The following is a 16,680-nucleotide window of genomic DNA, read 5'->3' on the forward strand; positions in this document are numbered from 1 at the left end:
GATCGAGGAACATTTATATATGAAAATTAGCATTTAAGGCTAAAAAAACTAAATTGTACGTAAGGAAAACTAGTTTTTGAAGCTTCATTTAGCTCTTCTCTTGCAAAAAAACTTTCGAAATTATTTAAAATAATAAGTGCAAAAATTTTATAAATTTTTTGGCTTTTATTATATCTATATCTATACTAACTTTAAATGCATGTTTAAGCTATATTTACCATGGTTAAGCGTCATAGCATATATTTGGATGTTTAAGCTCTATCGCATATTGCAATGATTAAGAATTTTTTTTCGTCTTTCCAGTTTAAATTCAGTAGTTGGTTACTGCAAGGGTACCCACAGGAGTTCAAGGTTGCAAATTGTACATCCGAATGCGACTGCTCAAATGCTCTTAGTTTCCGAGATGTGACGGTTTTTGTCTTTTTCTTAAATGTTCAAAGAACTAGGGTATAAAAATTTTCGTAAAATTTTAGTTCCCCATAATTATAATGAGGCTCTGTCAGGGAGGGCACTCTTAGAGGTAGCGAGCTTTTCCTCTAAATATGACTGCTTAAATTCTCGCAGTTTTCGAAATATGTCATTTTTAGTGATTTTTTTTTCAAAAAAAAATTCAGAAAATTAAAATTAAAAAGTTCCTAACCCTGTAGATGGGGGCTGTCTGAGTACTCTCAAGGGTTGCAAATCTTGTCCCCGAATATGACTGCTCAAATCTAAGTAGTTTTTCAGATATGACGTTTTTGTGATTTTTCAAAACTTTTCTAAGAACGCTGAAGTTTGTAGTTTCTTGAAATTTGACATTCAGAACCCTGTGGTTGGATACTGAGAGTACTCTCAAGGGATGCAAATCTTGCTCCTAAATATGACTGCTCAAATCTAAGTAGTTTTTCAGATATGACGTTTTTGTGATTTTTTCAAAACTTTTCTAAGAAAACTGAAGTTTTGCAGATCTTGCCTCCAAGTACGACTGCTCAAATGCTCTAAGTTTCTGAGATAAGACGTTTTTCTGTCCTTTTATAAATTTTCAAAGATATGGTTTTTCAGAATTTGAATTAAAAAAAACGTAAATAAAAAATTTTTAAAATTCGAATTTACCAGCCCTGTAATTGGGTGCTGTCAATTTCGAGGCACCGGGCTTCACGCTAGTTTTATTTAAAAAAACACATGTGTATTTTCACGTTAGTATGTGACGTTTTCCTTACGAAAATCTGTGCTTGTTAATTATTGTAATCCAAATTATTCATTTCAAATAGAAACTGAAGTTGAAACTCCAATGAATTTTTTTTCGTGATATTTTTACGCTTGCGATTAGCAAGCGTTATAAAATCGGAATATAGCTTTTCGGGTTAACAGCTTGTTTAACAGAATCACTTGGTTTATAATGAATTCAAAATTTCTAAGCATCTCTGGCACACTTAGTCTGAAGGTAACGAATACGCCGGGGACGGCAAAGGTCTTGGTTTGAATCTTACCTGGACTTGTTTTATTTTCAAACTGAAAAACGTCCTTTTCAAAAAATATTGTCGTCGTAATTTTGTCTGCTTATGTTTTGTCGGCTTAGTTGCCATTTTGTAGAATTGTTAATTTTTTTTACATTATATTGGTTTAAGCGTTCTGATTTACCTCTGCTGTTCAAACTGGAATATATTGTAATTTTACTAAACTTGAGTTCGTATGTTCTCTTTTTGTATTGCAAGCCAGCTTACAAGTGATGAGATGCTTTTCTAGCTGGCAATTTTTTTTGAGATTTCTTTCAGCTATTAGTCATGCCAGTTGACTATCGCAAGTGGGACCATATTGAGGTCTCCGATGATGAAGACGATACGCATCCCAACATTGATACACCCAGTTTATACAGATGGAGGCATCAAGCCCGCGTTGAAAGAATGGAGACAATGAAACAAAAAGAGGAAAACTTTCAATTTGAATGGAAAGAATGGGAATGTGACTATAGAAAGGCTGAAAGTGAGTTAATGGAAGCTAAGAACAGCAACCAGGATGATAAAGTTCAAAAGTTGGAGGCAAAAATCAATTCTTTGAAAGAGAAGAAACGTGAGCTCGACAAGAAGAAAGAAGAATTGGAAACTGAAAAGCGAAAGCAACCCTTAAATGTAGACACACTATCTACTCCAGGCTTCACATCATCTCGTGTCAACACAGCTTCGCTCGATCACGAAGACAGGACTAAGGAGATATCAGAAGATGAAAAAGCAAAACGCCAAATAGAGTTCAATAAAAAGTGGGGTAAAAAGATTAAAGAGTTTGGAATGATGAACAAGCCGACTGATAGTCAAGCTTTTTTGACAAAGAACCCCGATCTCGTATGCGAGGAAACGGCTAATTATTTAACTTTGTGGTGCATTGACTTAGCTGTAGAAGAGAAGTTTGCGCTAATGGAACAAGTTTCCAGTCAAGTTATTTCTATGCAATATATGCTAACATTGGGAAAAGAATTGAAACTGGACCCTAGAGCTGCAGTGAGACCATTTTATGACCGTTTGAACAAAGTGAACCAGGAGTACATGGACGTTTTCAATGATGAAGTGAGTGCATTCCGAACCAGAATCAGAAATCGGGCCAAAGAGAGAATCGAAGAAGCGATGAAAGAAGTAGAAGAGGAGGAAAGGCAGAAAAGACTTGGTTAGCATTTTTTTAAATTAGAATGAATAAAATGAAAAAAGTTCTCGGAAATGTAGTAGAATTTTTAATGTTGATCAAATTGGTTTTTTAAGGGCTGTAATATATACACCGCTTCACACGTTGACGTAGTTGAATTACCGTTTGTACTAGTTCTTTCGAGAGTGGTCGGAACAAAAGGACCCTCATTTACCGTCAATTTCTGCGCCGTCCGTTTAATTTGCGTGAGAATACGCGCGAAAATTTTATTTTTTAAATTCTTTTTGGAAAGGTTTGACCGAAAAAATGCGTCATTTTGGTGCGCGCTCACTCTGAAAATTTGGCGCTGAGTGACCTTGAGAAAAGTAGAAGTACCAAATAGGGATCCTATGGATGTAGAAGTACCAAATGGGGATCCTTTTTGGTAGTGTGGGGGTCAAAATTCCTGAGAGGGGGACTCTCTGCCCAACCTAGTTTTGCTAATGATTGACTCTTCTAGGGCCCGGAGGCTTAGACCCCGTTGAAGTGTACGAAGAATTGCCAGATGACCTCAAGAAGTGTTTTGACACGAAGGATATTCAGATGTTGAAAGACACTTTTGAAAAGTATGAACCAGCCGAGGCGCAAGTGTTGCTGAAAAAATGCATTGATAGCGGACTTTGGGTACCCGACAAGAATGCAGCGGCTTCTGAGGAAAAAGAGGACGAAGAAACTGCAGTTGAGGGTCAAGGAGACAATGAATACGCAACTGTTTCGAACGAAGAAAAGGCAGATTTGGCATAATTTTGATGATCTAATTTAAGCACAAAAAGAGAACGTGGAGGCACTGCACTGTTTACCAACTGAATGATACCCTAAATTGTATTTTGCTTGATATGTTGAGATTTTTTTTACCAGTAGTCAATTTTACGATAAATATGTCAAATATTATTGTTATGTCAGATTAATTTGATAAAGTTAAACAGCCTTTTTTTGGAAAAAAAATATAGCTCCCCTTAAAGCTGGAAATGTGAAGTTAAATGAAATGCGACTTTAAATGAATGTTTTTTTTTTTTCGATTTCAGAAGCATGGATGCAGACTACGAAAGTATTCTGCTTGTAAAAAACGAAGTTTTCGTTTATCAGATTCCACCTAGGACCAGTAACAGGAACTATCGAGCTGCAGATTGGAAGCTGGAGACCCCCCAATGGACGGGAAGAATGCGCCTCATATCCAAATCAGATAAACTCTTCCTCAAATTAGAAGACCGCGACTCTTCCGTCCTGTTTGCACAATGTCCAATAGAAGAGTATCCAGGGCCTGCAATTGAACCAGTGTCTGACTCGAGTCGTTATTTTGTGATCCGAGTTGTGAGTGACAAAGGCGACAAGGCTTTTATTGGAATTGGTTTTGCAGACCGAGGAGATTCTTTTGATCTTAATGTAACGCTACAAGATCACTTCAAGAAGTTAAAGGCACCAGATTTTGCACAATGTTCAGAAGCGGACTCTCATGCTCCGAAACTTGATCTTAGCTTGAAAGCGGGGGAGACAATTAAAATAAATATCGGAGGTAAAGGCGAGAGTAGTAGACCGAAAAGACCTCAAGGCAGTTCATTAGGAGGTGGAATTGGTCTTCTTCCGCCACCCCCGGGACCGAGTAGTAGAAATAGAGGCGGGACAACTCAGCCTCTGTCACCGCCACCGACTAGTGGTGTTGCTTCGACCGGAACTAGTCACAGCAATGTTGCTGCTTTTGGATCCCCGTCGACAGCGCCAACAACATCTGCAGCCAAAACTAACGACGATTGGTCAGATTTTTTGTAAGTTTTGGTACGAATTGTTTTGTTTTGTGTAACTGATGTACATGGCGGCGTTAAAGAAAAAATAATTAGAAGTGTCATTGAATAAAATAAACTTCATCAGATTGAGTTAACTTCACAAATGGTAAACTTTATCAGGTTAATAAATATTTATCTGATGAAATCATGAATTCCATCCCTATCAAAATGTTCGTGCATATTTCGTCGGTCGAGAATTATAAATTATTTCAGAGGTCAACCAGCTGCAAATCAAGGTCCTAAAGGTTCCCAGCCGCCTGCAAGTTCTGCCACGCCTTTCGAGGATCCACTGCTGCAATTTTAGCCAGCCACGAATGCTTGTCTCCGATTTGCACCAGATAACTTGATTGAAATTGGAATGTAACAATTGCTGTATAATTTCCTGTAGCCCCCTCTTCCCTTCCTTCCTCTGTATCTGGTCTGAAAATAGAACATTGTTGTAATTTTGCTAGCAATCAATTATTACTTAATCTGATTTGCAGATGTTCGATTTATTGTGTTAGAAGTAGTTTCTGAAAATACAAATATTTATAATTTGATTCGTATTCGCTTTCAAAGTCTTTGAATGTTATCTTATCAACTTTGTAGTCTAAAGCAAAAAATAGCACCAAATGCAGACCTTTTGAATGGCGAGGGTATCGAATTCCCGAGAGGGGAGTACGCGTTCCCTTAAATTCAATACTGGCCTTCTTTTGTTGTCGGTTTTGTAGACGCTAGTGTCAAGAAGACAAAAGGAATAACGAAATAAAAGATCTCTATAAATAAAATTTTCCAATAAAAAACAAGGGTAGCCATTTGCTGTGCAATTTCCACTGAATATCCTACGATAAAGTATATAAACTTAGAAGTGCTTAAGACGTGGGAGGTAGTTCCATTAGGTAACAATCTGCAAGATTGCGGACATAATAGCTAAAAATAGCTTGAAAATTTCTGTTCAGTTGAAGATGAAGTTCACCCTTTCCTTTGAGTAAGTTATTCTGATAAACGGAAAAATTTATTCTTTCTCGAAATAAAATATTTTTTTTTCGGACGCCGAATTACGAATTTTAACTCATATGTGGCCAAATAGAGTATTAGATTAAATGCATATTAATAATTTGATACTTTATTTGGTTCAATACGAGGTGAGGTACCTCAAATTGCGAAAAGCTCATTCACGCTATATTTTTTTTAGTTAACCAGCCTGAGTAGTCCTAACCCTGAGGTTAATTATTTTAGTTTAACTAAGCTAAGATATATTGCTTGAGTGATGTCCTCGGAACAAAAATGTTGTTTGTTAGTTATTTGTTGTTGTTTCAATAGTTTTCTTGAGTAAATATTGCCAAGTTTTCAATCAAAATTGGAATTTATTTTCGATTTACTTATTGCGATGTGAAATCAAATTATTTGCATCTTTTGATTGATTTTGCGTAGGGCTTCACCAGAATGTGTGAGACCATTAACCTCAAAGGATGGAAATCACGAGTTCTCGATTGCTGTTTTTTTTCTCGCAGTTTCAGTTATTGCTTCCGAAATGAATAAAGCGTCGGTTTGACCTCGTGGGTTCATGGTCGAAACGTCATGTTCTGAAAATCCAAAAAATGAAACGTTGGTTACACTAGTGATCAGATTAGTGTGCTATAGGAACCTTCTTTTTTCTCTAACCTAACTCGCAAATAAAAGTGTTCACTTATTTGGTTTGTAATTTCGACTTGTTTCGATGCTATGAAATTTCCAATGCTACAGGAAATTTCACTGTAGCATTGGAAATTGCATAGCATCTGTTCTATTCTTGCTTTTGTGGCTTGTGTTTGGTGCCTTTTAAGCGTCCGTGAGTGAGTGGTTAGTGTGTGAGACTCATAATCTCCAGGTTGCAGGGTCGAATCTCAGACCTAGCCGATTTTTTTTTTACTAATACGGGGCTTATTTCTATTTTTCTTTATTGTTCTCGTTAGTGTTTGCGAAGCGAAGTTTTGCTTCTGTGTTAAAACTTAGCGACCAAGGCGTTCAAAATTTGAAATCAGCAATTTCCATACTAAATGTTTTGTAGCTTGCTAATACTGTTTGTTATCCTCTGAAACGTAAAAATTTGCTATCGCTCAATTAATTTCCATTGCTGCCTCTGTTTATTATAAGAAAGAAAGGTTATCTTTCCTATTTCAAAGAATTTTCCGTATTTTTCATATTTTATTTAAAGATTGGTATTGAAATTGGCAACTGAAATGTCACCTCTTCACACAAAATTATTCCAATTAACTGTATGTTCAAAACTTTTTCAGTAAAAGGAAGAGTATAAATAACTGGATGATGATGAATATGAAACAAATTTCAGACAAAAATTGAATTAAGGCATTTTTCGATATGGGAGGGGATGGACGAAAGGCCTGATTGATGTCTAGCCGAAACACAATTTATAGTCAAAATTTGAAACAGGCAGGCATGATTAGACAGCATTTATAGACCAATAAAAGCGCCACGAAAAATGATTAGGCGTGATTAGACATCATTTATAGATCAATAAAAGCGTCACAGAAAAGTATGTATACATTAACAAAAACTACTAAGTTTAATCCGCTGGGGAGGTTGTCCCCGTCAAGAAAAGATATAGCAGTACTTGATAGTGAACATATATTCATTCAATCTAATAAACACAAAAAATATGATCAACAAATGTTCAATATTTCTCACATTCTTAAATTCTTCTTTTTTACACCAAAAAAGGTCACAGATTCCATGATGCTTTGCTACTGATATCATAGCATCCACTAACTGAAGTGAGTTACTGTATTTTAACTAAATGAATCACTCTTTTGAAAAAGTGGTATCGTGATCGAAACACCGTGGTGTCATTTTGCCTTGTTTTTTCTTTTAAAGAATCTTAAGTGTTTTTTAATGATTTGTTCAAGCTTTATCATTTTCAGAATTCAACTTCGCAAGTGCACAAAAAGGCCATTTTTAGCACGTTCTTTAAACTACATTCGCCTGCGGCATTAAAATTTTTAAAAAATGGTGTTTTGGGAGACTTCATAAAATCAATATGGTCTGCCTAAAAAAATGCTCGCGTTATTTTCAGGTCAATACAAATTTGGCACTCAAGATTCAGTTCAAATTGAATTGAAGACAACCAATTCGATTAAACACTGATTGAATGAGCGAAGACTTGAATGTTCCGACTGCCCTTTAACGTCTGTGAAATTTGTAAATTGATGAAAGTGTTTGATTTGTAAATTGATGATTTTTTTCAGTGTTTTTTTTGAAAAATCTTTCCAACACGCTATATAAAGTTCAAAGTGATGTAATTTGCGTTAAAATAATTTGAAATGATTTCTGAGTAGAAATAAATCATCGCTTAAGCCTCGATGTACCGCAAATTATTCAAACCACCATAAATTTAGGAAAAATGATTGCAGGTAAAATATCCTTTTAAGTTGAATTTAGGACACCAATACCTTACAGATGGCATAAAAATTTAGTTCAAAAATGGATATCAAATATGTGAAAACTAAAAAGCAAATCATTCGCAAATATTCGGTCGCTCTCTTGATGTATAAATGTACCCAAATTATGTCCTTTGTCACTTTGAGGGTTTTCGTTTTTTTTTTTGTTTTTTTCTTGCTCCTGATTCTGGTGTCATATAAATGACCTAAAGAAAGTTTCATTTGGTATTCCAACCCTTAAGTGAAGGAAATTTGGATTCAGGTGTTTTCCAGTCAAATGTCTTTTATCAAAAAGAAATATTGAACAGGTTCGTTTTATGAAGAAGGATCAGTTGTGGTGCTGTGATTGAAACTGCAATAAAGCAATTAAAATAAAAGTACATTAAAGAATTTGAGAAAATTCAGCTTCTGAACAACTGGCTTCTCATAGTTATCACTTTTTTGCATCGACCAATTTTGTATTCACATGTGCGGCGAATTTCTGGACAGGAATTTTTGTATTCGGTTTTGACTTAGTTTCCACGCAATGCAAATCAGAACTAAAGAAAAGTACGCGATCGAATGTTCTAGCCGCTATTGAGGCACCATCGTAAATTACGACAGCGCTTCTCGGCGTCGAGAAAAGCCGGTCTGAATGTTCAAGTTTTCAAGCTCATGGCGCCAAATATTTTCAAATATTGTGTTTTTTTTTCAGCTGTTATCGAGAAACTGAAATTTGATTTTTTTGTCAATCGTGATTAGCCAGCATTGTAAGGTTGGAACTTAGGGCTTTATTTACATATTCTCAGGAAAAAATTTTACACAAACTCTGAATCATTTGATAACTTTTAATTTATTTTACGTAAAATAAAATGAAGTTTACGTACCCATTGGACGTAGAGGGATTTCCAAGCTGATGACAACAATTGCTTTCAGGAACAGGTGTTTGTCGGCCAAACTTTAATTTTCAGTGTACCGTGTTTCTGCTTATTTACCAGCTTAGTTTACTTCTATTGTTCGCTTGTTTTCTGCAGACTTAATTAACGGATCACCTAAGATAAAGGCTTTTCCTTTTTAAAAATAAAACTACAGGCATTTATACTTTAATTAAAACTGATTTCACTGTGGTCTGGTTTTGGCAAGTAATTTAATTCTAAGTTTTGGCAATTTTTTTAATGTATGGAATTCGGGTTCTATTTTATGTGAAACTGAAAATTTTCGACTTTGGACTTTCGTTTCGACTTAGGTCCCGGAGAAAGTTCGGATTCTTTTTGGCATTTTGAAAGCACTTTGTGAAGACATTTATGGCGCAGATAATTTTTTCGAGGATTTTTTGACCTCATTCTCAATGTTTATATCATAGTCATTCATTGTTCTATCGATAGTGGTGCAAACTCAGCTTAGCTTCTTTGTGGTATTTTACAATAGATGGCAGATTCAAATGATAGCAAAATATGCGTAAAATTTGAATTTTTGCACAACGTTTCATCTGGCAGATTGCGGTGTTTACAAAAAATGTTTTAGTGATGCTAGATATTTAATACATGCATTAGTCTTATGCATTAGCCAATGATATCTTGAAAAGAAATCTGATTATCCCTCATTACTTCACATATGATTTCTAAAGTTTGAATGATTTTTTAAACTGCAGCTTTTTACACAATAAGCGTGGTTCCATGCGATTAGTTTTTTTGTAGCCTATTTGCAAAGTTTAATTGTTACTTTTAAAGTTTTTGGTTCAATTTTTTAAGTTTACATTGTTTGTCAAACTAGGATTTTCCCACAAACAAGCCAAACGCAGTGTTAAGAGGTCAGGTCATACATATTGATGCATAGTTTTTTGCAAAGTTCAATATTTGATTACACTGCAATAATCCTGTTTGAGGTATCTTTTCAGGTGCAAATACCCTTCAACAAAGCTTCTATTTGCCATTTTCAGTCATGTTTGCGAAATGCAACTTCGCTTCTGCGTGAAAATCTTTTTGCGTGGAAAACTTTTTTATCTTCATCCTACAACTTGAGGTTTTTTCTGCTCTTTAAAATAATCGTTTATTTTACAGGCAATTGTTGGCTTCTTCTACTTTATGTGGTCTTCATTTTCATAAAAAATTAACATGCAGGTTTTAAAAATTTTTTAAAATTTTAGGTTTCAGGAAACTTTAGATATATATGTGATTTTTCGACTATTCAAAAGAAATTGTAAAATTTTATCTCTCTGCGGGGCTGTTGGTTTCCATCTCGGTGACAAATGATTTGATGGCCTTGAAATCAGTCGATCAAATTGTAGTTGGAAACGAACAGTCGGAAGGCGTTGGAGCTCGGGTTCGAAGGACGATCGGAAGTTACTCGTTGAGACGCTTGGATCCCTTCCTCTTTTTGGATGAGTTCAAAGGCGAGTGGCCCAATGGGTTTCCAGACCATCCTCACAGGGGATTCGAAACTGTTTCTTACCTTCTGAAAGGTAAGAGCGATGAAGCGGTTAATTACAGCAGTCGCCCATTGCAGAATGAAAGTTTTCGTGGATAACAACTGTTTGGTTCATTTAAACGAGTTTCATGTGCTACAACATTACATGACCAGTTGAATGAATGAATATTCTGGGTAGTTATATAAATAGGCTTACAATTCATTTCAAGTGGTTGTCGCCTTGTGGATAAACAACACAAATGCAAGGAAGTAATAGTAATGTCCACGCTGGAGATGACAGGAATTATTGGTTCGAGCCCGGCCAGGACCTGTTCTTTTTGCAAGCTTTTTGAATATTTTTGATCAGAAATTTCATGTTCGGGTTATAGTATCTGATTCGTTTTTGTCGGATTAGTTGCCTTATATTAGAGTTTGAAAAATATTCAAATTAGTTTAACTTTGGTGAACACTCGGAAATATTTGCATCGGAAGCGACGCGAAGTTCGGCTTCGGCTGCGGAAGTTTTGATTTTGAGCTCCTTTATGGAAAAGAAGTAGTTCATGTATCAGTGGCATATCATTGTAATCCAGAGTAGATTCAGTTTATTCCGGCCGCGGTTTTAAAACAAACTTCAGATCATGTGTTTTTTGTTTCACGTGGTCAGATGTCTGCACCTGAAATGGTGCAGAAGTTAAGTGACATATCATCGGTTGATATTAACTAGCGATCGATAGACAAATTTGTTAGTAAGCTCAATTATGTTAGATTTTGCTAAGCGTTCTACTGTTTAGGAGCGTTTCAACACGAAGACTTCACAGGAGCGGCTGGTTTGTTAGAAGCCGGAGACGTCCAGTGGATGACTGCGGGTAGAGGTATCGTGCACTCGGAGATACCGGGCAAAAATGCTGGGCCTGTTTGGGGACTACAGCTCTGGGTCAATTTGAAAGCGAAAGATAAAATGGTGGAACCCAGGTGCGCCTTGAATCTCCTTTTAAAACAACATCAGAAAGTTAATTGAGTCGAGTGAAGACTTTGAGACGTTTTCGTCTGAAGTAATTTTATTTTAGAACGTTTTATTGCCAAGGAAGCGCAAAATGAAGATTTCAAAACTTGCTTTTCTGGAGTAATAATACGGTGTTTTTCACTGTTTTTACACTAGCGTCAGCTTAATGCATTATTAAGAACCTTTTTTTCTACCCTAAGTCGCAAATATTGGTGCCTCTTTTGGGGCAACTTTGCAGCTTTTTGATAGCATGTGCCTTGGCATTCGAATAGTAATTAGTTAACACAGTGGATGCATTTTAGTTCATTAAATGAACCGAGAAAAAACTATTTGTTTTAAACAGCATAACCATAAAAACTTGATTTCAGAATTTTTCTAGCTCAATATATCTTGCAATTTTTTTTACAAATTGCATAATTTAGAAAATATGTGGCTTTATGTTTTGCGATTTGTTACATAAAGTTTTTGTGAATACCTTCTGTTTGTTACATTCCAAATGATTACTTGCAAAATTGTGTCTATTTGTATTTGGTGCCAGTTTTGCTGATTTGCATGGGCAATTTATTAGCATATGATGCTGCCTTAATCGTGACTAGTAGTTGTCGGCTTAATTTAGGCCGTTTACAATAGCTTATTTATTCTTAAATTTAGTTTACTCGAGTAAATTATCTTTTGGAGATTTTTATTGCCATTTTGGGAATCAAAAATTCAAAAAAAATTCATTGAAGTCATTTTTCTTCAAAATCTGGTGTCCTGTTTGTTCATACTACTGTAAATCTAGATTATGACTAAAATATGGTTCTTCTTCAGATCGCCTTATCACACCACACAGAAAAAAACTACACTTATTTGAAATTTTTTTCTTGTAGGTTTTTAAAGGCTATGGTCGAAACATGCTACCGGCTATCCTTGTTTAGTTATGGATATTTTTCCAACGTTTTTTTTGCAATAATTGGATAGCAGACGTAAAATTTTAATACTGCGTTGACAGTCTCTATTAGGATTTTTAATGATCTTGGGTTGGCGTCGAAAATTTGGGCACTCGCCACTCACTGTGCCCCATAGCCAATTATCCAAGAAGTTCAAGTCGGGACTTTGTGGGGTCAGGAGATATTGCACGAGATTCAGTTTATGAACTTAGCCAGTTAAGCACCTGCTCTGTGCAGTGACAGGTTGCCCCAGCTTGTTAAAACCAAATTCTTGGGAGGTCTCTTCGATTCTCAATAGACGGCCAGAATCAATTTTGCTATAATTCAAGTTATGTGACCTGTTCAACTAAATACTCTTGCTGCTCGCATCAAGGAAACAAAACGGTCCTATGGCGGCGCCTTTGAGAACTCTTACCCAACGTATTACCTTTTTCTTGCCTTGGTGCCGATATTCTATAACCTCGTTAGAGTTGGTCAAGCTACAGTGCCTATCGTCTTCAGAGTTTGGCGAGGAGTCGAGAATCCATCACTTTTCGTCACTGAACACCTCGGTTTGTTATAAATTATGTTGTCCCAAAAACCATAATGCAAAAGTAATCCTCTGAAATTTTGCGCTTTTTCAAGTGTTTGTAGGGTTTAAGTTTGTTTTGGTGACACGCCATGTTTTTGTAATGCTGAGTCGTAACTCGGCGGCAGCCTGCCGTACAGAGTCGTTTGGGTCGTTCACGGAATGGTCCTTAATCCGTTGTTGATATCTTTGGTCATCTCCGTATTTTCCTTCCTTTTTACCTCCAACTGTTTTGGCAAGTGAGTTTCGGAAACGTTACATCACATTCCGAAAGTCCGTCTGTGGTAACAGGTAGTTGGACGTCCTTTGATGTTGTAATAGAGAATAAATTGCCTTTGTACTTCATTGTCCGAGGAGAGTTTGGCATACAAAAGAATGATTAAGTTTTTCTTGTTCGTTAGTGAATTTCATCATTGCATGAACAAGTGTGACAAAAAGTTTCCAAACGTTAAAAAAATTGAGGAAATGCGAGTAATTCAATAACTGCCTGCACAAGCGCAAATAGTTTGCAGTTTTTGAAAATTTCCGTCTCTTGTATATCTAATGGTATTTTTTAAGAACCAGTCCGTTTCTTTATCGCAAAATTACACGTTTCAAATAGGTAAAACAGTGAGAAACACCCTGTATGTTTTTAACGTTTCAACAAAATCTTTTCCTATTATGAAACCTACTCGTTAAAAGTTGGGCTAAAAAGCAAACATAGCTCAATAAGTATTTGAGACATGCTTATAACCACTTGAAAATAGTTTGAGTGAAAACAGCATGAACGACTGTGGAAAGCCAAAATCTACAATATCGAAGCTCAAAAATTTTATTCAGAGTGTAAAAAGAAAAAAGAATCAATAAAACTGAGGCATATTTTTTTCTGTCCTTAAACGACAAAAAGCTTTGGCGTACAATATTAAGGTGCTGCGGAGAACCATTTTTGCTATTCAGATACAAAGCTAGAGCACGAACCCTGGTAAATTGCTTTCCTCGATGAGGCTATGGTCACTAAAACAAAAATTTGCAAAAAAAAAAACTTTTTTTTTTCATAAATTTTAATTTTTCCCTAATTTTTTCTCGATACTCATATAAAATAAACTTCAGTCGGCCAATTGATTGCGTGCTATAAACACATGACCCATCTTCTTGCGTTTGCTGGCGTCTTTTTTGTAGAGTTTACTCGTTTTTGCTTGGGGGAGATAGCTCAATTGGTCATTACGGGGGGGGGGGGGGGCGGAATTACTCAATTGATCCAGCAGTTGTTTTCTAATTCAGAATTATCAACTTTCATCTGACTGTCATTTTTTAAGAGTCGATGAGCGTAGTGAATACTTTAATGCATATTTTGGTAATTTTCGTGTTTTTTTTTCAAGAAAGTCTAAAATGCTCTAATGACTACAGAAGTGCGTTCATTTATGCACTTTTGCGTTCAGCTTACATTCCTCTGCTTAAAGGTAACTTATTTGCGTTCTTCAAATACGAACGTGGAAATGGCGTGAACGAATTACTCAATTGATCAAGCAGTTGTTTTCTAATTGGGACTTTTCAGAATTATCAACTTTCATCTGACTCACTTTTTAAGAGTCGATGAGCGTAGTGAATACTTTTATGTTTGTTTTGGTAATTTTCGTGTTTTGTTTCAAGAAAGACTAAAATGTTCTGATGACTACAGATGTGCATTCATTTATGCATTTTTGCGTTCAGTTTACAATCCTCTTAAAGGTAACTTATTTGCGTTCTCCAAATACGAAGGTGGAAATGGCGTGAAAAAATGTAAACGATTTCTAGTTTCGAACTTGGAATTTAGTTTTTAGATTTTCCAGCGGAATAAAAATTTTATCCATTGTCCCAGTTTTCTCAAATAGAATTTTTTTTTATCAAAGAAGTGTCAACCATATTTTCGTCCTGAAGTTCAAAGAGAGTTAAGGCCATCAATTTTAACTTAAAATTCGAAAGTTTTTTCAAAAATGTGTCAATTTTTTTTTCTGTTTCCTTGCGTTCCTTGACTCTTTTCTGACTGTCTGTTGGCTATGTTTACTGACTACCTCTCAGAACTCGGTTTATATTCAGTAATCACTGAACTGCTGTTAGGCGCTCAATGTATTTCTTTACAAACTTGATCCGTGGATTTCTGAAATACCCTTTCTCGAACTTGCAAGTTTCTTGTTTTTTTTGTCAATTTCTTGCCTCTGCTTCTGTTGTCTTAGTTCATTTTTTAGTGTTTTTGCGAAAAAGATTATTTTGCGTATTTAAACATTATTCGGAAAAGCGTAGAGCAAGTTCAGTTTCAGAAGTTGACAGAAATTGTTTGGCGTAATTAGTTTGCGGCTTAATTTGAATTGGCTCTTTCAATCACCTATCAACCTTTTAAAACTTTTGGCGTTAGATTTAGACCTCAATTGGTTCTATTGGGCACTTTTATTAAACAATTCATTTTAGTTGTTCAGTCGACAAAAATTTTGTCTGTATTTTGCAACTGTTTTTTTTTTAATTCAATTTAAGCAGCTATATATATATATTTGCAAAAATGACAGTTGGGGTAACGCTATTTAAGCTAAAAAAAACTGCTCTGCGAGGCCATTTTACGAATATCGTCCCCAAACTAAAAAAAAAACGAATTATTTGCAAAAATTTTCGGCAAAGTGCACAGTAGTCAGATCTTGTTACACTTGATTAGGAAGTGTTAGTAGTAGTAGTAGTAGTAGTTGAGGCTTCTGAGGCTTGGGTATTGCATCTGATGAATGTAAGTATGTTGTGTGAATTTAAAAGGTACCAAGAGAAGAAAGCCAAAAACATTCCTAGAGGTGAAAAAGACGGAGTGAGTGTTGCAGTGATAGCGGGCGAAAGTATGGGAGTGAAGAGTCCCGTGCAAACTTTGACACCAGCCTACTATCTGGATTTCACAATTGAACCGGGCTGTTCGTTCACGCAAGATGTGCCTCAGGGTTGGAACTCGTCTTTATATGTTGTACAGGGTAAGTGTCATTACTACTGCAAACTACTGGAATTTCTTTCCCCTCTCTATCATTTAGTGTCATAAGTGGGTTGTTTGTTCACCCTATTTTCTGGTGAAAGATGGTCCAACGCGCTTGCAGAGTAATTTGGATCGGTCCTTGTTTAGTTTTTGTGTTTATAATTTTGATCAAATCGAAATACTATTTATTCTGCTCAATTGTGTCGTCAATTTAAGAGGTTTTTCATCCGATTCGTTTCAAATAGCGCGTATTATTAGCAACTTAGGTATTAGGCAAGATTTTACCAAAGGGTTAGATGATGCATTATAGCTCATTGCTGGCTGTATATTTAATGAGAGATGAATAAGTTCCTTATTCATTTGAAAACCTACGTTAATTTCGAACAAAGGGTTACAAATATGGTTTAGGCTCAGTTACTATTAACTCAGCGAAAAAAGTCAATGTTCACGAGTTGGCAGTTTTCTCAATCGACGGAACTAAAATTTCGATGAGCAACGCGGCCACTTCAAGTGAACCAGTAAAACTTATTCTCATAGCTGGCCAGCCATTAAACGAACCAGTTGTACAACATGGTCCATTTGTACTAACAAACGAAGAAGATTTGATGAAGACATTCGATGATTATCAGAAGGGAAAGAATGGGTTTGAAAAAGCACCTGGCTGGAAATCAAAGCAAGGAACAGAAGCTTTGAAAGCGAGAGGAAAACAAGGTCGAGATTTGTAACACATATCTAGATTATTTAGTCAAAAAGTCAACATTATTGTTCGTGTCATATCTGTTCTAAATTCATCGAGCTACTTAATTGTCAATTTTCGACTTTCGTAAAATGAAAACCATAGAAAAAGTAGATTTTATTTTCTCAACTGATTAAAGTTGAAATGTAAAATATTCCTTTGAATTTAATTAGATCTATCTTTCGTTCATTTTCTCTAATAAACAAGTTCATTTTTCAAGTGTTAGCTTGGTTAGAACAATATTCTTGTAA

The 16,680-nt window shown here is 35.7% G+C and overlaps 3 protein-coding genes and 1 long non-coding RNA gene across 4 annotated transcripts; 3 read left to right on the forward strand and 1 right to left on the reverse strand.

Moving 5' to 3' along the window:
* The first annotated feature begins 210 nt into the window (after nucleotides 1-210).
* On the forward strand, nucleotides 211-3,577 carry LOC134847862 (hsp90 co-chaperone Cdc37-like). Its single transcript, XM_063865114.1, has 2 exons — nucleotides 211-2,637; nucleotides 3,113-3,577. Exons 1-2 carry the CDS (start codon nucleotides 1,764-1,766, stop codon nucleotides 3,394-3,396), a joined length of 1,158 nt encoding a protein of 385 aa, XP_063721184.1. The 5' UTR covers nucleotides 211-1,763; the 3' UTR covers nucleotides 3,397-3,577.
* Nucleotides 3,578-3,675: 98 nt separating this feature from the next.
* On the forward strand, nucleotides 3,676-5,003 carry LOC134847558 (NECAP-like protein CG9132). The gene is made up of 2 exons (XM_063864636.1): nucleotides 3,676-4,415; nucleotides 4,647-5,003. The coding sequence occupies exons 1-2, from the start codon at nucleotides 3,682-3,684 to the stop codon at nucleotides 4,735-4,737; spliced, it is 825 nt and encodes a 274-aa protein (XP_063720706.1). The 5' UTR covers nucleotides 3,676-3,681; the 3' UTR covers nucleotides 4,738-5,003.
* On the reverse strand, nucleotides 4,647-7,949 carry LOC134847560 (uncharacterized). Its single transcript, XR_010162858.1, has 2 exons — nucleotides 5,053-7,949; nucleotides 4,647-4,853 (listed from the first exon to the last, which is right to left on the reverse strand). It is a non-coding gene; the product is annotated as an uncharacterized LOC134847560 (long non-coding RNA).
* A 2,003-nt stretch (nucleotides 7,950-9,952) lies between these two features.
* On the forward strand, nucleotides 9,953-16,575 carry LOC134847561 (pirin-like). The gene is made up of 4 exons (XM_063864637.1): nucleotides 9,953-10,289; nucleotides 11,026-11,206; nucleotides 15,489-15,694; nucleotides 16,102-16,575. The coding sequence occupies exons 1-4, from the start codon at nucleotides 10,085-10,087 to the stop codon at nucleotides 16,416-16,418; spliced, it is 909 nt and encodes a 302-aa protein (XP_063720707.1). The 5' UTR covers nucleotides 9,953-10,084; the 3' UTR covers nucleotides 16,419-16,575.
* The last annotated feature ends 105 nt before the right edge of the window (nucleotides 16,576-16,680 follow it).

Source organism: Symsagittifera roscoffensis, chromosome 6 (assembly GCF_963678635.1).
Source record: "Symsagittifera roscoffensis chromosome 6, txSymRosc1.1, whole genome shotgun sequence".
NCBI classification, from domain to species: Eukaryota; Metazoa; Xenacoelomorpha; order Acoela; family Convolutidae; genus Symsagittifera; species Symsagittifera roscoffensis.